The sequence below is a fragment of the Camelus dromedarius genome, chromosome 2 (assembly GCF_036321535.1).
Source record: "Camelus dromedarius isolate mCamDro1 chromosome 2, mCamDro1.pat, whole genome shotgun sequence".
In the NCBI taxonomy this organism is placed as follows: domain Eukaryota; kingdom Metazoa; phylum Chordata; class Mammalia; order Artiodactyla; family Camelidae; genus Camelus; species Camelus dromedarius.
This window is the reverse complement of record NC_087437.1, coordinates 40185460-40208273: the sequence shown is the minus strand read 5'-3', so window position 1 is coordinate 40208273 and position 22814 is coordinate 40185460. Positions and strand designations below refer to the sequence as shown.

General features: G+C 35.8%; 1 protein-coding gene across 2 annotated transcripts; it reads left to right on the top strand.

Annotated features, from left to right (window-relative positions):
* The first annotated feature begins 3722 nt into the window (after positions 1-3722).
* LRRC34 (leucine rich repeat containing 34) lies at positions 3723-17952 on the top strand. 2 transcript variants are annotated; one of them, XM_010976315.3, is made up of 10 exons: positions 3748-3878; positions 4363-4484; positions 4583-4647; positions 5583-5666; positions 9230-9358; positions 11716-11811; positions 14806-14960; positions 15384-15539; positions 16165-16291; positions 17610-17952. In XM_010976315.3, the coding sequence occupies exons 1-10, from the start codon at positions 3805-3807 to the stop codon at positions 17811-17813; spliced, it is 1212 nt and encodes a 403-aa protein (XP_010974617.3). In that variant the 5' UTR covers positions 3748-3804; the 3' UTR covers positions 17814-17952. The 2 variants fall into 2 exon arrangements, with proteins under 2 accessions (XP_031306773.2, XP_010974617.3); XM_031450913.2 differs by lacking the exon at positions 11716-11811 and having other exon boundaries at positions 3723-3878.
* The last annotated feature ends 4862 nt before the right edge of the window (positions 17953-22814 follow it).

The following is a 22814-nucleotide window of genomic DNA, read 5'->3' as shown; positions in this document are numbered from 1 at the left end:
CAGCCCTAAGGCTGCCCCGGGCGGGGTAGGCGCACGCGCGCGGTCGTCATGACAACGCCGCCGCCGCCGCCTTAGCCCGCGGGATCCCCGGCAGCATGAGGGGCAGGCGGGAGGCCATCCTGGAGTCCCAGAGCCCACTTCTCACCCCGACTACTACCCCTACTTCGGCCGGGGCTGTGGCCGACGGTGGCGGTAAGAAACAGGATGCACTTCGGCGGCGGCCAGGCCCCGAGGAAGCGCGCGAGGGGCGTGGCGTGGCGGGCCGATTTCTCCGACTAGCCTGCGGGCCGTAGGCGAAGGGGTGGGAGGATGCCCCTGGGAACCGCAGCGGTGGCTGGAACTTCGGGTCCCCTAAACGCGGGCTGGAGGGGATCCCCAAGTTCCCGCGGTGGGCGCGCCCTTTGAGCGGTAGTTTGTCCTGAAGAAAAGTATCGCTTTGCTCCTATCTCCGGGAGTGTTGTCTGGATGCTCTTCTAAGACCCCTTTTTGTGAAGTCTTCAGAAGCGGGGCCCAGGTGAGCAAGAGGCTCTGGAAACCATTCTGTGCACCTTTACCCCACCTGTTTTAAGTAGTTCCTCACCTATGAATTATCTTGTAGCAAATGAAGCATAGCGTGCACGCTCCTCTCCCTCCACCATTTCCATTTTGGACGCTTCTTTTACAGTGTGTGCTCCTAGAAATGGAACTGTGCCAGAAGCTTTAGGTATACCTCACTGCATCCGTGAGATGGGCATTATTATGCTGTGCCTTTAGCATAAGAGGAAATTTAAGATCGAAGAATTTAAGTAACTTATTCAACGTCACACAGTCATTCTGAATAGGCACCTAAGTCAAATTCACCCTCACCCTTGGATTTCCCAGTACTTGGCAGGCTACTCCAGTATAGAAGGGCATTGGGAATTACCTCCAAAATGAGCCCTCCTCTAGAAATTTTAAAATGTGCTGCTAGGTAAATACTATTTAGAATTCAGGACTGAGGCGTGGGTTAAAAATGAAATCTAGATTCTTGACTTTTATTTTTTGGTGTAATGGTTATTACTAGTATTTGTTTTAGGATTTGAAGTCTGGTTTATTATTTTCACCTAATATAAATACAGTATAGTAAATAAATTATTGGTGCCATAGAATCCTGACATACAATAATTAGGTGAATTTTAAATAAAAGAGTAGCAGAAAAATATAGTTGAAGCCAGGTAATTAAGTAGTCTGTTCTTCTTGTAAATTTCTTTAGCTGCATTTTACTTGTAGTCTCAAAGTCCTTCATGCCTGCACAGAAATATGAGTTGTAAGTCTGACACTTGTCTGTATGTCCTGCATGTCCAGCTGAGAGCAGGCAATGAACCTCAGAGAGATTCTCAAGGCAGTCCTCTCTTCTCTTTGATTACATATTTAAGATTATTTAAAAATCAAAATGGAGTAACTGTGGTTCAGCATCCAAAATGGAGCTGGGTGGTCATTGTGGATATGGTTTCAGACACATTCCTTTGTCACTGAGAACTTAATTTTCTCTGAACTGTATGGAAACTCAAGGACACTACCAACTGTTTTCAAAACAGTATCTGCTACCCTTGCTAGCCACAACCTTGTAGTTTCAAATTTTCCTTGACCTTTGCAACTGTGTAATCAGTTTGGATCCCCAACCAACCCTTGTTTACCAAGCATCCTTACTTCTTGCCAGCTCCAATCCTAATTCTTGACAAACAATTTATATAACTTGATGGTTTTTTGCATTTACAAGCCTCACCTATTTTGTAGAACGTGGAACACAATTCAAGTGCTTCTTAAATCTGTGTCTCCCTGTCCTAACAAACCCCAAATAAACACCTCTTTATTTCAATCAGGCCTCCATTTCTGAAGTTTGGGTTAACATTTTTAATATCAAAAAAGGTAGTAAGTAGCCAGAAGGGAGAGAAGAAACCCAGTGAGAGCCCAGCTCCCACAAGTAAATCCGTTTGAGATCTCCTTGCTTTGTTTCCTGCCGAGGATGCTGAAGTGTCATGTTTTGGATTGCATTCCATGTGAACAATGGTCATCTAAGTCCTAAGTCTGGAAGAGGGTGCACTTTTATCCTCCCTTCTCCCCTCCAGGCTCAACAATTTGAAGAGTCTTTGTGCACCTGAGAGTTCTAAATGTCCTGAGAAGTGTTGTAGTTAGGAGTCTGTTTAGCTTTGTTTAATTCAGCATTTCTCAGACTTACTTGACAATAAAACCCATTCTATTTAGAACACCTTTGGTCATCACGTAGATTAATATTCCACAGAACACAGTTTGAGAAATAGTATGCTAAAATACATGAAAATTTCCTAAAATAAGTGATTATTATGTACATCATCCACAAGACAAAAAGTATGCTGACGTTAAACAATTTCAGAGAGTATCCAGTGACATAGGAAAAGTATCCACAATGTTAACTGAAAAAAAAGAGATGCCAGACTGTACTGATACGTTCTAATTTTGCTTAAAGATGCTTATATGTAGATATAAAAGAAAAACAACAGAGACTGAATACTCCCAGAAGTCAACTGTGGTGGTTCTTTGCTAGTGGGATTGTTGGTGAATGTTTATTTTCTTTTTGATATTGAAATTTTCAAGTTGTCTGGAATAAATGTGGGTTGTTTATTTTTAAAAAGCTTATTTTTAAAAACTATAAGAAAAGTTTCTTTGCTTTCACTTTTAATATAATGTTCCTCATCTTAAATCTTGTTTTGCACTTTGTTTAGCAAACTCTTTAGTTCATACAGTGCAGAAATCCACTGAGCAGAGAACATCTCTGAGATGCAGAGACTTAGACAAGCTGGATCCTGAAGACCTCAGGCTGGTCGAGTAGTGAGATCTCTGAGCACAGACTCTTAAACAGACATACATACAAAAAAAGGCAGGACAGAAAACAAAGATAGTGTTAATGTGCTTCTAAGAGAAGTGTCAGCGTACCTCTCACCCCAGAAAGCATGGGCCTCAAAAAAGATGTTTTTAAAGTAATATCGAAAACAGTAAGACCATTAAGGAAAGCTGCTGGTATAACAGAGGAAGAAGATCTCAACTCCTGTTTTGTTTCTGTCTTTCTTATTAAGGACTGGACAGGGGAAAAATCACCTTTAGAAAGAGGAAATGGAAGCCCAGGTGAGGTGAAGTGCTTCTACGAGCCAGGCCTCAGCGTGGTGTTAGGAAGAACAGACAGAGCTATATTCAAAGATGCCATCAACTTGCATGGGGTAGAGGGTCTCCAAGAAGGCTGTTGGACTTGGTGATTTTTCAGACGCTTTTTGAGTTTAGAGTCTCTGATAAAGTAGTCTTTATTTGAATTCATTATAAGCAACCTTGAGTCACCCTAACCCACTGTGGCAGTGTGGAAAGAGGCTTTGAAGTCAGTTTGATTTTGTACTCTGTGCCATTATTAGCCACATAATTTTGACAAAATATGTAATTTCTTTGGACATCATTATCCTTAGCTGCCAGGACTGTTACATAACAGAGGTTCGTTCTCTCTTTGTGTCACTTCCAAGTTAGTGTCTGCCCACCCTCAGTGGGTACTTCTATGGCTCTAGTTCTCCAAATAGCACTTTTTTTCCTTTCTCATTCCTTCTATTTTTCTCTATTCTTAAAATTATCTCCTTGTCTTCTCCCTGCCCCCGACTCTATACACAGATACACACACACACATTTGTATCTTTGAAAGAAGTCTTTTTTTTTTTTTTGAAAACAAAGTTCCCGGGATGATTTATATGTGATGAAGAGTAATGCACTTATTTTTCAAAAGCTGCAGAACCTATTGACGGTCTCCAGGAACATTATTATGACCTATGTATGGAAAAGTCCCAGGAAATTAAACCTTTTATATTGCATATACTCCAAGAAGTGGATGAAGAAATTGGAAAGGGGTAAGGAAGACAAATACTTGGTTACATCAGTAACATTCACTGATAATCCTGGAATACTGAGTGATTGGAAAGCCATTTGCAAATGCTTGATAAAATGGACATATTTTTGATTCAGAGTAGATGATGGACACAGTTAGGTCTTGGAGGTAGTGGAATTTACTGGAAAAAAGCACTAGACCAGCAGTCTCCAAGTGTGGGCTCCAGATTTGTCCTTAACTCCTGTGAGCTGGGTTTATTTATGCAAATCATTGAAGTCTTCAATGTCATTATCTACCAAGTGGGAATACTTTGGTTTTCTTGTGTTTCAGAAATTAAATTACATACATTAAAGTGCTTTGCAAAAGCCGTAGAATATTCAGTAGTTTTAAGTTACTTGGTATAAATCTACATTGTGGTCCCAGTAAATGCTATCCATGATGTTACTACTTAACATGAAGGAAAAATACTTCTATTTCTTTTCTGGGTTTCTTTTTTTATATTTTAGCAGATTGGAAGGAATCACCTTAAACGTTGCTGGTAACAGTCGCTTAATGGCAATAGAAAGAGTAACAGGTGAAGATTTTGGGATTCTTTGTAGACTTTTAAAGAATAATCCATATATTAATGGTATGTCTCCTTAAGAATCATTCCTTTCTGCTTTCATTTTCCTGAGTTTAAGTGTTCATTAGAAGGAATATCAGTTCCTATTCATCTGTGTTTTTCAGGTTTGGATGTTAGGTATAACCTCCTAAGTGATATTGGCGCATGCTATGCTGCAAAACTGCTTCAGGTATTATTTTACTACAAAATGTTCTTAGTTCTTTTTTGTTCTCCCAGGACTTGGTTAAGATCCAGCCCTTTCTTTGGAATGTGCCTGCGAAGTTAACCCTCTATTGCAGACTTTACCCTAGAGACACCCAAGCTAAAATGCTGCTTTATGGTTGCATTTTATTTAAGACAGTGTGGTCCACTAATCAGAGTAGGTGTCCTTAAAGAAAAGGCTTTGTTACAGCCTCAGAAGATTGGCACATACATGTGTATGTCTATATTTTCAGTTAAAATGTTTAAAGCATCGTATGTCATTTTTTTATGCCTCCTTTAAATTGGCTTTTTAATTTCCTAGCCATTGTCCCATTCTCATCTGCTGCAAGTGCTTTTAATGAGCTTAAAATTCTCATATCCATAAAATGGTGCACAACATAAGGATGGAGTGAAGATTTTAGAAAATGAAAGAACCAAGTTATTTTCAGCAACCACAAATAAAAATGCTGCAAAAATCATCATCATTAAAATGTTCTTAGTTCTATTTATGGTGAAACCACCTAGTCTAATGACACAACACAAACACCTAATTTTGTAAAATGTCAAGGGTCCTGACTCTGTGTTACAACACTTGAAATACACTAAAAAGCCATTTTTGTATTTTGTTTCAGTAGAGTTGGTACCTAGAGCCTCCTGAGTCAGCTTTTGTAAACTTGTACACTATGGTCAAATACATAAAGCACATTCATACTTTGAATCATTGATCAAAAACTAATAGTCTTTTTCTTCATACTACAATTATATTTATGTTGATTTTTTTCCTTAATGGTAGTTTCTTTTGCTAGATCTTGAAATTTCCTGGTTATAAAGGTTTTCTTTGGAGGTAAACACTTTTACTTGAAATGAAGCTCTTATATATTATTGAATAATAAATGTGTGATTGCTTTTCTCTCCTTATCGTAGAAACAACATAATCTCACTTACTTAAACCTTATGTTTAATGACATTGGTCCTGAAGGTGGAGAAGTGATTGCTAAAGCACTACATGTAAGCATTTACATACCTCAAACTAACATTTTATTTGGGAATTTTAACTTCTGGTAGCTTGGAACCAACAGAAACAAATGTTGATGTGAACTTATTTAAATATTGTGCAAATGTATATTTTTATGGCACTTCATTAAAATGTGGACATTACATGAGCCTTTTTAAACTCATTTTTAAAAATAAACAGCTTTATTAAGATATAATTCACATACATAAAATTTACCCTTTGTAAGTGTTCGATTCAGTGGGTTTTTAGCCTACAATAGATTCTTGAATATCACAGGCTTAAACCGCATGGGTCCACTCATATGTGGATTCTTTTTACTAAATAAATGCTGCGGTACCACACGATCCATGGTTGGTTGAATCTGAGGATGTGGAACCTTGGATACAGAGGGCTGACTATAAAGTTAAACTCATTTTCAACTGCGTGGAGGGTCAGTGCCCCTAACCCCCACGTTGTCCGGGGGTCAACTATATTCAGTTATATAGCCATCACAACTATCACTGTTTTTAGAACATACCCTCCCTGCCCGAAGAAGCCCTGTACCCATTAGCAGTCCCTTTCTCTGCTTCTCTCCCCCACTTTACAGCACCAGGTAGTCACATCGGCTTTCCACCTATATGTCGTCTATTCTGGTCATTTCATATACATAGAATCATACAATGTGTGGCCTTTAGTGACCGGCTTAATGCTTTCAGGTTTCATCCATATTGTAACATACTTCATTCTATTTTAAGGCCAAATAATATTGCATCGTTTGGAAACATTTTGTTCATCCATTAGTTAATGGACATTTGGTTTTCCATTTATTGTCTATAATGAATAATGCTACTATGAATATTTGCACAGATTTTTGTGCACACGTTTTCAGTTTTCTTGGGTATATACCTAGGAGTGGAATTGCTGGATCATTTAGAAACTTCGTTTAACATTTTGAGTGACTGCCAAACTGTTTGCCAAAGTGTCCCTTTTTACAATTCCACCAACAATATATAGGTGTTCTCATTTCTCCATATCCTCATCAGCACTTGTTACTGTCTTTTTGATTTGAGCCATCCTAGAGATTATGAAGTTTTGTGGTTTTGATTTGCATTTCCCTAGTGAATAATGATGTTGAACATATTTTCATATGCATATTAGTCATTTGTATATCTTCTCTGGAGAAATATCTATTCAGATCTTCTGCCCATTTTAAAATTAGATTATTTGTCTTTTTGAGTTGTAAGAGTTCTTTACATACTCTGGATACAAGTCCCTTAACAGATGTATGATTTGCAAATATTTTCTCATATTCTGTACATTGCCTTTTCATTTCCTTAGTGGTGTCTTTTGAAACACAAAAATGTTTAATTTTGATAAAGTACAATTTATCTATTTTTTCTTTTGTTGTTTGTGTTTTTGGTGTTATATCCAAGAAGGCTTTGCCTAATCCAAATTCATGAAGATTTACACTAATGTTTTTCTTCTAACAGTTTTTTTGTTTTAGCTCTTTCATTTAGTTCTTTGATCCATTTCAAGTTAATTTATATATATATGAGGTAGGAGTCTAATTTCATTCTTTTCCATGTGGATATCCAGCTGTCCCAAAACCTTTTGTTAAGACTGTTCTTTCCCCATTGAATCGTCTTGACATCCTTGTTGAAAGTCAGTGGATTATAAATGTGAGGGTTTATTTCTGTACTCTCTGTTCTACTCTTTTAATCTATATATCTACCTTGGGCCATTCCCAAACTATCTTGACTACTGTAGTTTTGTACTAAGTTTTGAAGTCAAGAAATGTGAGTCCTCTTTGTTCTTTATTTAAGATTATGTTGGCTCTTCTGGGTCCTTTGCATTTCCATATAAATTTTAAGATCAGTTTATCAATTTCTGCAAGAAAAGTAGCTGGGACTTTGAGGGGAATGGCTTTAAATCTTTAGACCAATTTGGGGAATACTGACTATTGTCTTCCAATCCAGAACATGGGATATGTTTCCATTTGTTTAGGTCTTCTTTAATTTCTTTCAACCACGTTTTGATGCTTTGTAGTTTCCAGTGTGCAAGTCCTGCCCTTTTGTTAAATTTATTCCTAATGTTTTATTCTTTTTGATTCTACTATGAATGTAATTCTTAATTTCATTTTTGAATTGTTCACTGCTAGTGTGTAGAAACATAAATGATTTTTATATATTGATATTGCCTTGCTGAACTCAAATTTGTTAGTTCTAACAGTTTTTTTTTTTTTTTTGGTGGATTCCTTAGGATATTTTACATATAAGATCATGTCATGCAAACAGAGAGCTTTACTTCTTTTCCAACCTGAATGCCTTTTTTGTTTCTTTTTCTTGCCTAACTGCCCTGTCTAGAATCTCTAGTGTACAAGGTTAAATGAAGTGGTGAGATCGAACATCCTTGCCTTCTTCCCACTCTTAAGGAAGTTTGAATTAATTTTAAAAATAATTATTTGCACTTATCCCTATGTCCTAATATTTATTAATTAGGACAATTAAATATCTATAATTTTTTTGTGATTTATCAAAAGAATGAAGTAAGAGAAGGAATTAAACTTTGCAGATGTTTGAGAAATTATATCACTTTACAAACTACACAGAGGGAATGTGGAGTGACTACTTACTGGGTGGGTACAGGGTCTCCTTTGAGGATAATGAAAATGTTCTGGAATTAGCTAGAGGTGATGGCTGCTGAACACTGGAATGTAGTAAAAAGCCAGTGAATTGTACATTTTAAAATGGTTATATTTTGGTTATGTGAATTTCACCTCAATTTTAAAAAGTGGTATAATTTTCTTAGGCAATAAATTTATAGATTTTCCAATGAAAGGAAAGTTATTAAGAATCTGTTTCATTTACTGCTCATTGTTTTGGTATCTATTTCCTGGGCAGTCTTTCTACTAAACTATTTTATTTTATTAAAAAATAAGCAACATTGATATATTGTATAGCACAGAGAATTACAGCAATTATTTTATAATGACTTTAATGGAATATAATCTGTAAAAATACTGAATTATTATGCTGTACACCTGAAACTAAAATATGATTGTAAATCATCTGTACTTCAGTTAAAAAAAAATAAGTAACTCTAACAATTCAGTAATAAAAAGACAGTCTAATTTAAAAATGGGCAATAGTCAAATAGAAATTTCTCCAAAAATTTTTTTTTTCCTAAACCTTAGTTTTGTTTTTTTTTTTAACTGAAGTACAGTAGATTACAGTGTGTCAGTTTCTGGTGTACAGCAGAGTGTCCCACCCATGCATATACATACGTATATTTGTTTTCATATTTTTTCATTAAAGGTTACTACAAGATATTGAACATAGTTCCCTGTGCTATACTGAAGAAACTTTTAAAAAAGCTTTTTTATATATATCTACTAAACTGTTGAATTAGATTTTTATGTTATGAGAAATTGAATGTTACCTTTAGGGAATATGTGCTGTTCCATCTCCATGAAAAACTAATAAGTCTGCAAATAGTAATAGAGCCTCCTAACTCATGTATTCTAAAGAGAAGTCTTTGGATTAAAATTTTAATCAGGTTTCCCTTTTTTCTTTTTCAGAAGGATACAACTCTGAAACACCTAAGAATGACTGGAAACAAGATTGAAAATAAAGGTGGAATGTATTTTGCTGCAATGCTACAAATTAATTCATCCTTGGAGAAATTAGATCTGGGTGACTGTGATCTAGTAAGTAAATTGGTTATGAGATAGTCACGCAGATATTGGATCACTTTCCCTGGAAACTAGCACAGAGAATTGTTAGTGACCAGCTAAATGACAGTCTTATGAATGATTAAACTTGTCTGAGGTCTCATATCAGAGAGAAATCTTTAAAAAAAAATTACGATAAATAATATGGAAGAATATCCAGTGTAATAAATAAAAACTTTCCTAAACTTCCATCTATTAGCCTTAACTTGTATGTTTTTCTAAAGAAGATTGTGTTTGTTTTAATTAAACAAATACGACTTCATTCATATATTATAAACTTTTATTTACAGAAACACTTTGCAGTGAGTAGTTATGTTATAGCATAAAAACCTAAGATGATGTTAAAAGCTGTTCTGAGACTTCATCTGGCCTGATAATGAGAAGTATGTTTTGCATGTCTTCAAATTCCAGACTTTCTTTTCTCAAACACGCCTTCAAACCTACAGGCCTGCTTTTGGGAACCTGTTAATAGGTTAATGCAAACCTACTAGGACAGGAAAACAATAAGATGGGCCAGGAGGCTCTTTGGGGTAATAGGTTCTAAAGCTTAAGAAGAGGGTAAATGCAGCCAGTATGGTTTTGGGAAAGCATTAATTCAGTACACAGTTGACTCTTGAGAACACGGGCTTAAACTGTTCAGGTCCACTTATATTTGGATTTTTTTCAATAGTAAATACTATAATTGCTACATGATTCCAGGTTGTTTGACTCCATGAATACAAAGGTATGCATGACCCTTTAAGGGTCAACTGTGTATTATTTATACATACCAGTCACAGTCCTAGATTCTAAGGAAGTAAGAATGCATTGGGGGGGGGGAGAATGCATTGGATATGGTCTCTGCCCTTATAAAGGTTATATTTTAGTTGGGAAATTAACAGTAAATAGAAAAAAGTGCTACAAAGATGGCAAAGTACTCTGATAATGGGGAGGCGGTAATCTGGGTAATAGGATGGTTACCCTAAGACCCAAGAGGTAATATTTAGGAGTCATGAATGATGAGAAAAAGCTGCCTTGGAGAGAGTCCATGGCAGGACATTCCAGGCAGGGGGTCCAGCACACAGACTCTTTTTAAGATAGTGCTTCCCCAACTCTGGTTTGAGTAGCATTAATGACATAGATTGAGGTAATTTTAATACTCATGTATTTATTTTTCCAAATCCTTTCTATTTATCTCAAGGGATTATGGTTTTCCACTTACAGTAGAGATACAGTTTATAAGTGAAAAGGTGAGTTGATTTAATGGAAAAGTATTAGGTAAATAGTAAAACTGATGCTTAGATACAGTAAAAATCGTTAGGGGAGGTTGCATGAATGATGAAATATTGAGTCTGTTAGGTTTCAAGAACTGAAAAGCTAGAGTGCCTGGACAAAGGGAATTAAAAGAGTGCCTCAGAGTGAAGGTGCAAGAGGTTTACAGGGACCAGGTGCAGCAGGGTCTGGGTCATAGGCCAGGGGAAGAAGTGATTGTGTTATAAATGCAAATCATGGAAAGGCTTTAAGTTGAAGGGTGACATGACTGGTGCCTGTGAAAGATCATTCTGGTTTCTCTGTGGGGATTTAGAAGGTGGCAGGAGGAAGCCCACTGACCACTTAATAAGTTTCTCCAGTAGTTCAGGTGGGTGATAAGGACTGGGGGTGGGGTGGTAGCTACAGAGATGGACTAATTTGAGACATCTTTTGGAGGCAGAAACTGTAAAATTTGGTTATCAACTGATGGGAGGATAACAGGACTGGTGGAGCGGGAGGAAGCCCAGGTTTTCAAGCATAACAACTAGGTATGTGTCCATCACAGAGACGGGGGAAGATTAAGCCGTTTCAGTAAGGTAGAGAGGGAGGCCTATGGGAGCTGTGAAAAATGTGATTAATAACCTCTTCCTGACACACACACACACAGAGACACACACACAGACACACACACACACACACACGAAGTACTAGTATGAAGTAAAAGAATGCCTGCACAAGGATATGCATTCTAAGTTATAAAGAGCCCTAGCGGGGATTCACTTGTGTCTATATATCTGAAGTCTGTATCATACAGAACCTTAAAGACTTAGAAGCAAACCTAGAGGTAAACACCCTAGGAAATGGATACTGAAACTTTAAAAAAACTCCCCGTGCATGTTAGAGATTTTAGGGCAAGGAGAAAATAACAGTTAACAACTAATTTCTGAATTTGATCAACCTACAATTCAAGGAGTAGGAAATAAAACTTTTTAAAAACACAATTTTGAGTTATCAGAATCCAGATTACTGATCTTGAAATACTTATTTAGGGAGGTTAATTTATATACTTTGTCAGTTTCCTTAATGAATTTACCTGTTTTTAGGGAATGCAAAGTGTGATAGCATTTGCTACAGTCCTAACTCAAAACCACACAATTAAGGGATTAAACCTAAACCGACCTATATTGTATGGTGAACAGGTATGTATTCAAAGCGAGCAGTTAATAGTGCTATATGTGAATGAAACTAAGGTACTACTTACTGAAGGTTATGTCAAGATTCATGAATGCATTGTACTTTTGGAATTGTAAACTACTGTTGACAAAAGAAAAACTTGAAAAATGTTAATTCTTGATAAGAGTTTTATAAATTTGGTTTTAAATTACTTATTTAAACAGTAATCATGTCTTTTTTTCTCATAAACTCATTCTCAGTGTGGTAAGCCTGTGAGGGGCAGAGTGCTTAAGATGAAAGCAAAAATGATTAAAGTTTTAAAGGCTGGTGGATTATAAGAGCCCAGTGTGAACTGTTCTGTTATTTGTTTTTGTTATATTGATGTGATGAACCATCACCTTTGGAATCATGAGTAATAATGGCAAATTGCATATGAATAGCAATCTGGGAAGTCTGGACTTGATCCTGTAGGTAAGCTGCAAGCTGGAGACAGAAAGATGATAAAAACATGATTCCTACTTTCAAGGCTTTTCCTTGCTCTTTAACATTTCTTTTAGATAGCTTTCCTGTCTTACGAGCAAAACGGGAATAATAACTCATTCTACCATTGATCTAAACAAAAACAGAATAGATCTAAAAAAGAATGTTCAAGGATTTTATATAGTCTTGAAATTGTCTACCTCACTGTTCCCCATAAGTATGAGTAATTGAGAATTAATCATATTTTTAAAGTATTTTTCATATTCATAAATGTATTTTGCATTCTTTGCCTACATGTCTCTCTCCCTTTGGGTTATCTTTGTACTCTTCTATGCCAAAATTTTTGGAATTTTATCATGTTAATTGCTTCATGTATTTAAATCTAATATGCTCAACAAGACACCCAATCCTCAAATAGAAGAACCTACTTTAAAAACCCTAAAAACACCTGGCTCAAAGTAAGCATTCAGTAAATTGCTCATTCCTGATTCTTCACTCAATAAATATTTGAATGCAACCTGAAATGAGACACAATGCTGGGTGCCAGAGATAATAAATCAAGGCACATAGCCCTCGTTTTCAAGGAGCTTTTTTTCAGTCCACGTGGAGGGAGACCGAGAGGTCTGGAGAGTGACATGCTCAGGGTGCCTTGGGAGCAGAAGGAAAGACACTGGAATCAGTGCAGGGGGATGAGAGGTGGCAGGGAAGCTTCTCAGGTTGAGGACATGTTAAGAGATTAGACAACTAACTCAAAAATTTCTGGATTAGTATGTTAAATTATATGAAAAGATGAGTATGTTAAACTATATTAAATTATATTAGACACACAGTTCCTCTTTTAAACATGTGGTGTCATTATTCCCAAATCCATCTGCGAGTAGTTAAAAGCCCAGGGCTCTTTCTCAGGCCAGGGCCTTGCTCTCAGCCTGGTGCTTCTGGGCAGTCAGCTGAACTCTAGTCTGCCTTCTATTTCTCTCCAAGGCAGCCACGACCCTCTATATCTGAGAGTACTATTCTCTTAAATGGTTGTGGAGTAGAATTCTTTTGTGCTTCTTCATACTCTGCTCCCAAACACAAGTGTGCAAACCTATTTCATTTAAGGATTTCACTGTTCATTAATCTGGGAGCTTGGAAAAATACCAATGCCAGATGCTGCCATAAGCAAACTAAGCCATAAACTCAGTGAATGAAGCTTAAAAAAAAGAGTAACAACAAAAAAACAACCTTTCACTATTTCTGATACTAGTTCCCTCCCTTAATAAGGGTGGTCCATCTTTCAAACTTCTTGACCTATAAATGCAATCAAGGCATACAACACCAATCCAGACACCATGCAAAGCAATACTGGACCTCCTAAGTGGTCAGTTTGCATCTGAGATCCCAGGCTACAGCTTCTCTCTGGACATACACTTTCAGTGTCAAGGCTGTAACTTACTAAGATAACAGTATTACAAAATATTGAACAGTAACAAATGCTTTGTAGTTTTCTACAGAACACTTATTTTGTGCCAGGTACTTTTGTTAATTTATTTAATTCTGTGAGGGAAGTGAAATGTCTACTTTATATAGAAAAAGAAACTGAGACTCAGCTAGCTGAAATAATTCGCCCAAAGTGATTTAGCTCATACAAGGTAAAGCTCGCATTTGGAGTTATTATAAAGCTCATACACTATTTTCTGTTGTTATGTGGTTTAACTTTTATTTTTTCTTAAGGTACTTTTACATAATTAGAGCATATATAGCTATTCATGATCAGCATTTCCAGTGACTATAAAACTTACTACAAAAACGGCAATCATGCAACAAGTCTTCTTACCATAAAATATTTTGGCTCATTCATTTTAAGACATGCTTTGATTCTTTTAAAAATTTAAAGTGCTTGGTATTCAGACCCTCACTGAGGTTACATACCTTTTGTCTGGAAGCAGCTAGGTTCTGGAATTAAAAAAAAAAAAAAATCCTCCAGTGACCAGAAAACAAGAGTAAAACATATTTAGAAATTTGGGATGACTATAAAAGGGAGGAATTGGATACATCACAGGGTTAAGGAGTGTATTTTAAAAACGGAAAAACAGAATCATGATTGGGCAGTGCCTTTGTATTTTATCTAAAAACTACAGAGAAAGGAGATCAAGAGCAAAGTTTAGGAACATAGGGAAGGTGTAAGCACCCTGTCTTGAGAGGACAGCAGTAAGGGAGCCTGCATGCTCAATACTTCATGGGGCCAAATGTTCTGATTTTTTTTCCCCCTTCTAGAATGAGTGTTGCTTTTTAAATAATTATTACGATTTTTTTTAACCAGCCTCTTTTATGTCACTTAGTCACTGCATTTTACGAGTGCCTGCTGCCTGTTTCTAAGCCAGTAAAAGATATCACTTGTGGCAAAATGATTTTTTAAAAAAGCCATGCCAAACAAATACAAATCGTTGACTAGGAGTCTTAACTGATAAAATCATTTTAAAAAGGTAATTTAGCATGTTTAGAATAAACATGTACTGCTCCAAAATAATATTTTTAAAAAAGATCTTATCTATTTTTAGGAAGAGTCCACAGTTCATCTAGGCCACATGTTGAAAGAAAATCAGTGGCTTGTTGAACTACACATGTGTAAGCATGATATAAAAAACGGTGGTATGAAACAGTTATGTGATGCACTGTATCTGAACAGAAGCTTACGCTACCTTGATGTCAGCTGGTAAGTGACAATTTATATATTAAGTTAATTCAGGAGTTAAATCATGGGAATAATCTATGTAAATATTAATAGTACATAGGATTCTTTGTTAGATGCTAATTCCAACTAATACTAATTCCAAAGATTAGAAAATGCAACCATTTGTCAACTGTTTATCATGTGCCTTAATATTTATTTAGTTTATACTGATTTAATAGCTCCTAATAACTTGAGTGAGTTAAGTGAATTTAAATATGTAAGCCTGAATAGAAGTAACATTTTATGGCAAATTTTCATTAACTTTTTTGGAAACTGATTAAAATAAATTTTTACTAAAACAGAAAGTACTGCTTTTTAGTATATGTTCTCAAACATGTTATCTCTATGAATAAAAGAACAATACCTCATATTTTGAAATATAATTACATAATTTTCCTTTCCCAGCAATAAAATAACTCAGGATGGAATGGTGTGTTTGGCCGATGTACTGAGAAGCAATACTACCCTAGAAGTAATAGATCTTTCTTTTAACAGAATGGAAAATGCAGGTGCAAAGTATCTCAGTGACACTCTTGCTTCACACAACAGGACTCTTAAAGCGTTAGTATGGTTTTATATTTAATCAAAATAACAGAAAAGACTTAACTTTTTTAGAATCTGACCTCAGACCTCTTAACTCTTAAGATTCATGATGAAATATGAAAGCTTAGTTTCTAAATTGACATACTAAGTTACAGGAAACATTTTAATTTCTTCTATTTTTTAAAAGTAATGTCCTATAAAAATTAGATGACTGCTTAAGATTAATGAGAAAATTTTTAGTTGCTTTTATTATTTATTCTTAATTCTAACAGAAAAATCTTAATCATTCAGTATGAGTAAGACTTTAAAATAAGAATGAATCAAAGAAGAAAATATTATTTGGATGACTTTATCCTGAAAAATGTATCTGTAATCCATCCTCAAACCTTTACTGAATAATAAATAGAAAACAACAGACTGTTTATTTCCAAAATGTAGGTACATGAAGCATCCAATTAGAAAACTAAGTTTCTTGGATTTTGTGAATTATTAAGGTCAATATTTTGACTACCACATTGAACATATTTAATGGTAAGACTTAACACAATGAAATGTGTGTAATAAATTCTGTTGCTAGCTTAGGCGTTCTCTTTGTGGAACTGTTGGTTTCCAGTGTTGCTTATTACTTTTTGCTTTTCCACAGGTTGTCAGTGGTAAGCAACAACATAGAGGGAGAAGGACTTGTTGCACTTTCCCAATCAATGAAAACAAATCCCACACTCTCTAATATCTACATCTGGGGAAACAAATTTGATGAAGCTACATGTGTGGTAAGTTTTTTCTTCACTGAGGCTTCTCCCAGGGTCTTCCCTATATTATCAGACGTTATTTACCAGTGCCTTAGACATGATTACAAAGTATAGTGAGACACTACAGTTTTGATAAATTTTAACATAAGTCCTAACTAAAAATTAGCTACTGGAAAGTTCCGTGGTTGAAACAGCAAAGATAATCAAATATTACATATTAGTATAAATATCACTGAATTACCCAGTCCCAGTTCCTCCAAAATTGTTTTTAAAAATCACATTTGTTGATTTAAATTTGATGTGGCACAGTCTCCAATCTGCTGCCCAATAATTAAACCAAGACAATTTGGAGTGATATAGTACAAGCTGTCGAAATATTTGGTATGTTGCTTATGTAAATACAGAGAACCCTAGATACTACCTTCAAGACACACAAAAAGGATAGTGACAAATAATTCTCATTTGGAAAGAATAGAGAGAAAAATGTTAAAATTCTCAAAAATTGCCAAGACTAACCAGAATTTCACCACTAAAAAGACTAATAAAATTGTACATTATTAAAAAAAATCCTTGATTTCAGAAAAACCTCATATCCATATTCTATACATTAGGAGCCGAGTTGAGTTTGGAAATAATAATGACCAGCTAACGCAGAAAGCAACTAAACTTTTGAATCTTCTTGTACTGTCTAAGGATGCTGTCTATTCTGCCTTTCTCCAGAATCACCTTATTGACAAAGGGTGTTTGTAAGGCACCCTTATGTAGGTATCAGTGATCCATAGAAGATATAAAAAGAAAATTCTACAATGAAGAAATAATTAGGTGGCCAGCCAGGCCAGCATCTAATACTATGGGAGCTGTCTCTCTCAGCCCAAATCTGTAGATTACCTTCAGGAGGTCCATGAACTCCACACAGTTGTATGCCAAAATCTGTGATTGTTTACTTTTCTGGAAAGTGGATCCCTGGCTACCATCAGATCTTTGTGAGCATATACAACAGCCCTCCCTACTCATTTATGAGTCACCTTGGGACTTGAAAATTCTTACCATGAGACCTTTGGTTCACAAAACTGGTAATTCATAGAATTGTTATCTCTGCGAATCTATAACAAAACATGCCTAATAACATTAAAATTTAGAAATGTTTTGTAAGATTATAATTACATTTTGTGTGGAATAAAATGAATAAAAAGCTACAATACCTGGAAAATATTAAAATTCAGCAATGTTATTTTAAACTGTAAATTATCACAGCTAATTTGAATATTGAAATTTATTTAAGCACTGTAAAATGAATAAACTATTTTCTTTATGATACAGCTTTTCTTAAAAATCCTAGGCATATTCAGATTTAATTCACATGGGTCGTCTAAAACCAGACAATACGGATGTGGAGCCATTTGTGGTGGATGGACGTGTGTACCTTGCAGAAGTCTCCAATGGCCTTAAAAGGCATTATTACTGGATACCAGGTTATGGAGCAGCTTGCAGCCAATCATCTAATGCAGGTTTTACTCTTGTACCAGTAGGTCAACATCTGTGAAAAATAAGCTCTAAAATAATTTTCAAATATTTGTCTTATTACTTTCACAGAGATAATGTTTTATTGCCTATTAAGATTTTCTTTCATAAATTAGAACGTTACTTTCATCAGATGGGTAAAAGAGATATTAAACTTTGAATAACCCTCCATTGTGAAAAACTGAGTAGTGTAATTTTTTCAAAGAAATTTTACAAAATAGGGACTAAAATTTGAACCGCTGGAGAAAGAAATCATCAAGGAACTAATTTCTTTTTATAAAGAAAGTATTACCAAATAGTAGAATAGCATACAAGGTCATTATAGATCTCCTAACTGAAAGCTGTCATCGAGTGGTAAAAAAAAAGGTTTCAGGTGACAGATCCCAGGGGCCTTCAAGGGGTTTATAGGCTCAAAAAGTATTTTAGGTATCTTACAGATGGGTGTTGATACACTTTCACAAATACAGGTAAATATATATAAACATACACATATACCAATACATATAAATATATACTTTCCAAACAAGTCAATGCTGCCAGTGAACTTTTAAAGATAGTTCTCTCTTTTGGAGGATGCCAGTAATATTTTAACAATTTGATGGCATATAATTCATATTGTCTGTGGCCAATCTTGTTTCTCTTCAGAGAAATCTTAATACACTATGATCTTTTGATTACAGACCTATGTTCACAAATTTGTTAATTCATACATACCACTTAACTGCTTAATCTGAATGATTTATTAGTGCTCAAGACAGGCAAAGTATGAGAAAAAAAATGTAGAGGGAGGGTATAGCTCCAGTGACAGAGTGCATGCTTAGCATACACAGGGTCCTGGGTTCAGTCCTCAGTACCCTCTCTAAAAATAAAAAAGTAAACCGTTACCTCCCTCCTGAAAAATAAATTAAAAAATTAATTAATTAAAAAAAATGTAGACGGTTTTAAAAGGTCACTTTATAAGTTCTGCAGTCTAAAAGAAGAAAAAAAACCCATCTCTAAATGTTGAAGAGGAGGTGGAATAAAGGTGGTGGTCAGATTTACAGTTGTCAAAGTATTGGCCTTCACTTAAAGTATTGTGAATTCCTCAAATCATAGCTGTATTTATTCCAAAAATTTAAATTACAAAAAAAATGACATGTCATTGTCCATTCCTTTGGTAGATTAAGCAATTAAGATAAATATCTCCTACTCACTGTTTAACAATTATCAAGTTTAACAGGTCTTTCCTTTTGTTCAACACCTAATACCACCTTTCCATACTCCCTGGGGAGGTTGGGGTGGGAGGTTAGGCAGGGAGGTGGGCACAGATGGTGGTGGTGGTGATGAAATGGGAAGAACAACTGAATAAATTATATAAGCCATTATTTTCACTTAATGTTCTAGATTATTGAGCAAGAAAAAGACCTAAATGCCTTACCACATCCATTCTCATGCTTTCAGAGAGATGAATTTGGATCATTCAGGACAGATGGTTTGCTATCAGGTTGAGTCTGTGCTGAAAAACAAAGTCTTAAAACATCTGGAATTGTTTGAAAAATAGTACTCATTAGTTCATGTTAATAATAACAAAATGTGTGAAATGGATTTCAGGGCCTTTTTTTTTGATAAGTATTGTTTATATGTTATATTAAAACTACTACAGTCTGATAATGGAATTTTAGAAATAATGACCTTCCACTGTTGCAAAAAACATCTACTGAAGATCTGCTGTCAACAAATGTTTACAATGGCACCGACAAAACTGCATAGATTACAGAATTCTACAACAAGTGATTTTATGTATCCCGACACAATGACTTTTTATTAATTATTGATTTTACTCTTAGTTATTAGGTTTTACCAAGCCTTAGTTTACAATGTTCTCTACATGTTTCAGATCTTATTTTGTTTCCATTTTAAGATCTCTCCTCTGTAGATATAAAGACTAGTTTTTTTTTTTTTTACAAAGTTCTTTTATATTATTACATGATGAATATAGCTAGAACTAATTACTTGTATCTAAAAAAAGTTGTACTGTCTGAGGAAAGTCATGTCTTTGTATTGTTAAAAATGCAGTAGTAAATGAAAAAAATTTGTCTTTTGATCAGATTTGAAAAACTGCAGAGTTGAATGCTATGGGAAAAAAATATGAACATTTTTAACTGTCATTACATTTGGAAACCATTAAGCTGGTGAAGAAATGCTACTCCTAGCAATCAGAGAGCCAATAAACTGAAACCTAAATAACAGTATGACAGACTTCTTACACTTGAACATCTGTCCAGACAGTACAGATAGTTTAAATTGAAGACACTGAATTAGCATTTTTAAAAGTGTGGAGCATCAGAATCACCTGGGGCAAGTGTTAAAAATATTCTTAGTTAGACTTACTGAATCAGAATTTTTGAGGATAGTCTGGGGAATCTACATTTTTACAATCCAGGTCACCTTTAATCTCACTGAAGTTTTAAAAACCAATGCTCTGGTTTTCTCATTCTTCAGTTTTTTTTTTTTTAATATATACTTCTTTTAAATGGAAATAAATGAATAGCTAGATAAATTATCACAAAGTTAACCCATCTGTGTTAACCATGATCCGGATAAAGATAGTAAATGCCACAAGCTTCCCAGAAGCTCCTCCAACCATCTTCCAATAAACAACCGCTATCATGACATCTAACACCCCAGAGTAGTTTTGCATGTTTTGGAATTTTATATAAATGGAATCATACAGTCTATATGCTCTTTGTATCAGACTTCTTTTGTATAACATTAGTGCAATTCATTCTTGTTTAATGCAACAGTAGTCCATTCTCCTTTTATTGTTTTGAAGTATTTCATAATATGCTGGGTAGTAGTCCGTAGGATTCTGAAAGAGATAACTCTCAGGCTGGGACGCAGCCAAATCAGAGTAAACCTTAGTGATGCAGTTTGCTCTCCCAGGCACTCTCTCTTCCTATGTGCTATGGAGGGGAGCCCACAAGTTCTTATATTCTCCCTGGGGGAGACTCAGAAGTTTGAGTGGGAAGCAAAGAGGTGAATTGGAAGTAAGTAGGCTTACCTGAAGCCTGCAGTGGAGTGGCATGTGCTAAACCTGCAAACTAACTCACACTGGACTTCTTGAGACATTTTTGCAGGTCTCAGAGCTTTCTTCTCCACACCCAAGAGAACTAAGGTGAAGCCAGGTCAGCCAAAAACTACTGGGCTCTGACCAGGCTAAGAAAAATCTGATCACATTATTTTACAAGCTGTTGCCTACCGTATCAGAGGCCAGTAGGATGCCCATAGAATGGAAGAATGAAGACAGCATCTTCCCTGATGCCATTATGTCATGTAAGCCTCCTCCTCCATTTATATGGACACCATTTTAGAGAGAAGACAAAGGGCAGAAGTAAGACAGCAATTTTTGAAATGTTACCTTAAGATATTATAAATTCTATCTCCTTTGTATCAGACTAGGTTTTAAAGGTGCTAGGACTAAAAGTTAATTTCTTCTGCAAACTTCCTACTGGGTGGGAGCCCTGGAAGAATACGTAAGCCCTGTAAGAATACGTAAGCCCTGTAAGAAAACTCCCACTTCCTCTGCACACCTGAATTCTAATAAGTAAATCTGCAACCATGTATGTGTTACATGTTTCCTTCTATTTTCCTCTTAGCAATCATCCTTTAAGATCCAGCTCACAGCCTCCTATTAGTGTTGTAGATACTCTATTATGCTCATCATTTTACAGTGTTTCAAGTTTGAAAGCAAAAAAGCAAGAAAGTGGTTCATACTTTTTAGATACTTGATAAAATGATCTGATTGCTGTACTCTCTGCTTTTCAAACTAAATAGTAGTATTATGTCTTATCTACTACTCAAACCATATCCACCTGGCTTCTATGCCCACTGTTACTAATGCAGCTGTCTTTCTTAAAGGATCATCATGCTCCAGTTACCCAACCCAATGCTGTCTTTGATTTTCATCCTATTTAATTTCTCTGTACCGCATGATCAGTACAAAGCCACTATTGTCTGCATGAAACGTGCGCTACTGTTTTCTCCCTGTTACCTCTTTCTATCTCCTTTTCTGTCTTTTGCTCATTCTTTAAATGCATTTCCCCCAAGATTTTGTCCTCATCTTTATTCTTCTGTAACATCTCCTAAGGTTGCCTAAATCATTTATATCACAATACTTACAGCCTTATGCTGCAAGATCTGTATCTCTAGCTTTAACCTCTGCTGGGTTTCAGTCCTCATTTCCAACTACTGCTAGACATTTTCACATAGGTATCTCACCACCAATCAAATTCAGCACATAAAAAATAAAGTTTTCTCTTCCGTAAACCTCCACTTTATCTTCCCTATCACAGTTAATGGCATCACCATTTACTCAATCACTAAGGATTTAAAACTTAATGTGTCTAAGTCAGGGCTGCCTAACTACAAGGAACAGAAACTGACTCAAGCCTGCTTAAGAAAAAGGAGATATACTGTACGAACTTAAATAGGCAAAAATAAGCGGCAACCAGGGACAAGGAAATGAAGCATAGTTGTGCCACCTCCAGAATGGGATTGCAAAGCCAGAAACCAAGCCACTTCCGTCTCTTCAGGGCCTCAGTCACTTGGTTCTGCAAGCTTGCCTTATCCCTTTCCTTGCGCTATAGATCAGCTTTCTCTGCTTCTTCACTATTTCCTTGACTTTGGCTTGCTTCACTGACTCTGGGCCAGTTCTAAATGATTTTTTTCATTTACATGTATACCAATACCTAGTAAGTGTTTGGCCTAAGAATTACTTCTCCCTGCTAAGGTGTTCATTGAGCTGCAGTCACAAGTATGGCATCATGTGCTACAAATGTGGCTGTCTAATCCCTGCCCTTCAGCAGTCAATTGTGATTGAGTGTGAGATCCTGGATTATAAACTTGGCTATCTAATCCCATTCCTTCGGCACAGGCTAAAGGTAGAGCCCTATTTCAAGATGGTATAGGTATAGTGCTAGACGTACCTTTGATCCCTACCTTTCACACTTTCTTTCCATTCTGCCTACCTCAGTCAGCTGTGAAC

Bases quoted from the DNA above. Each gene is read 5' to 3' on its own strand.
- LRRC34 (XM_010976315.3), top strand. From the start codon at position 3,805: ATGGAAAAGTCCCAGGAAATTAAACCTTTTATATTGCATATACTCCAA. The intron at 4,648-5,582 runs GTATTATTTTAC...TCCTTATCGTAG, and splicing joins ATGCTGCAAAACTGCTTCAG to AAACAACATAATCTCACTTA. The intron at 14,961-15,383 runs GTAAGTGACAAT...TTCCTTTCCCAG, and splicing joins CGCTACCTTGATGTCAGCTG to CAATAAAATAACTCAGGATG.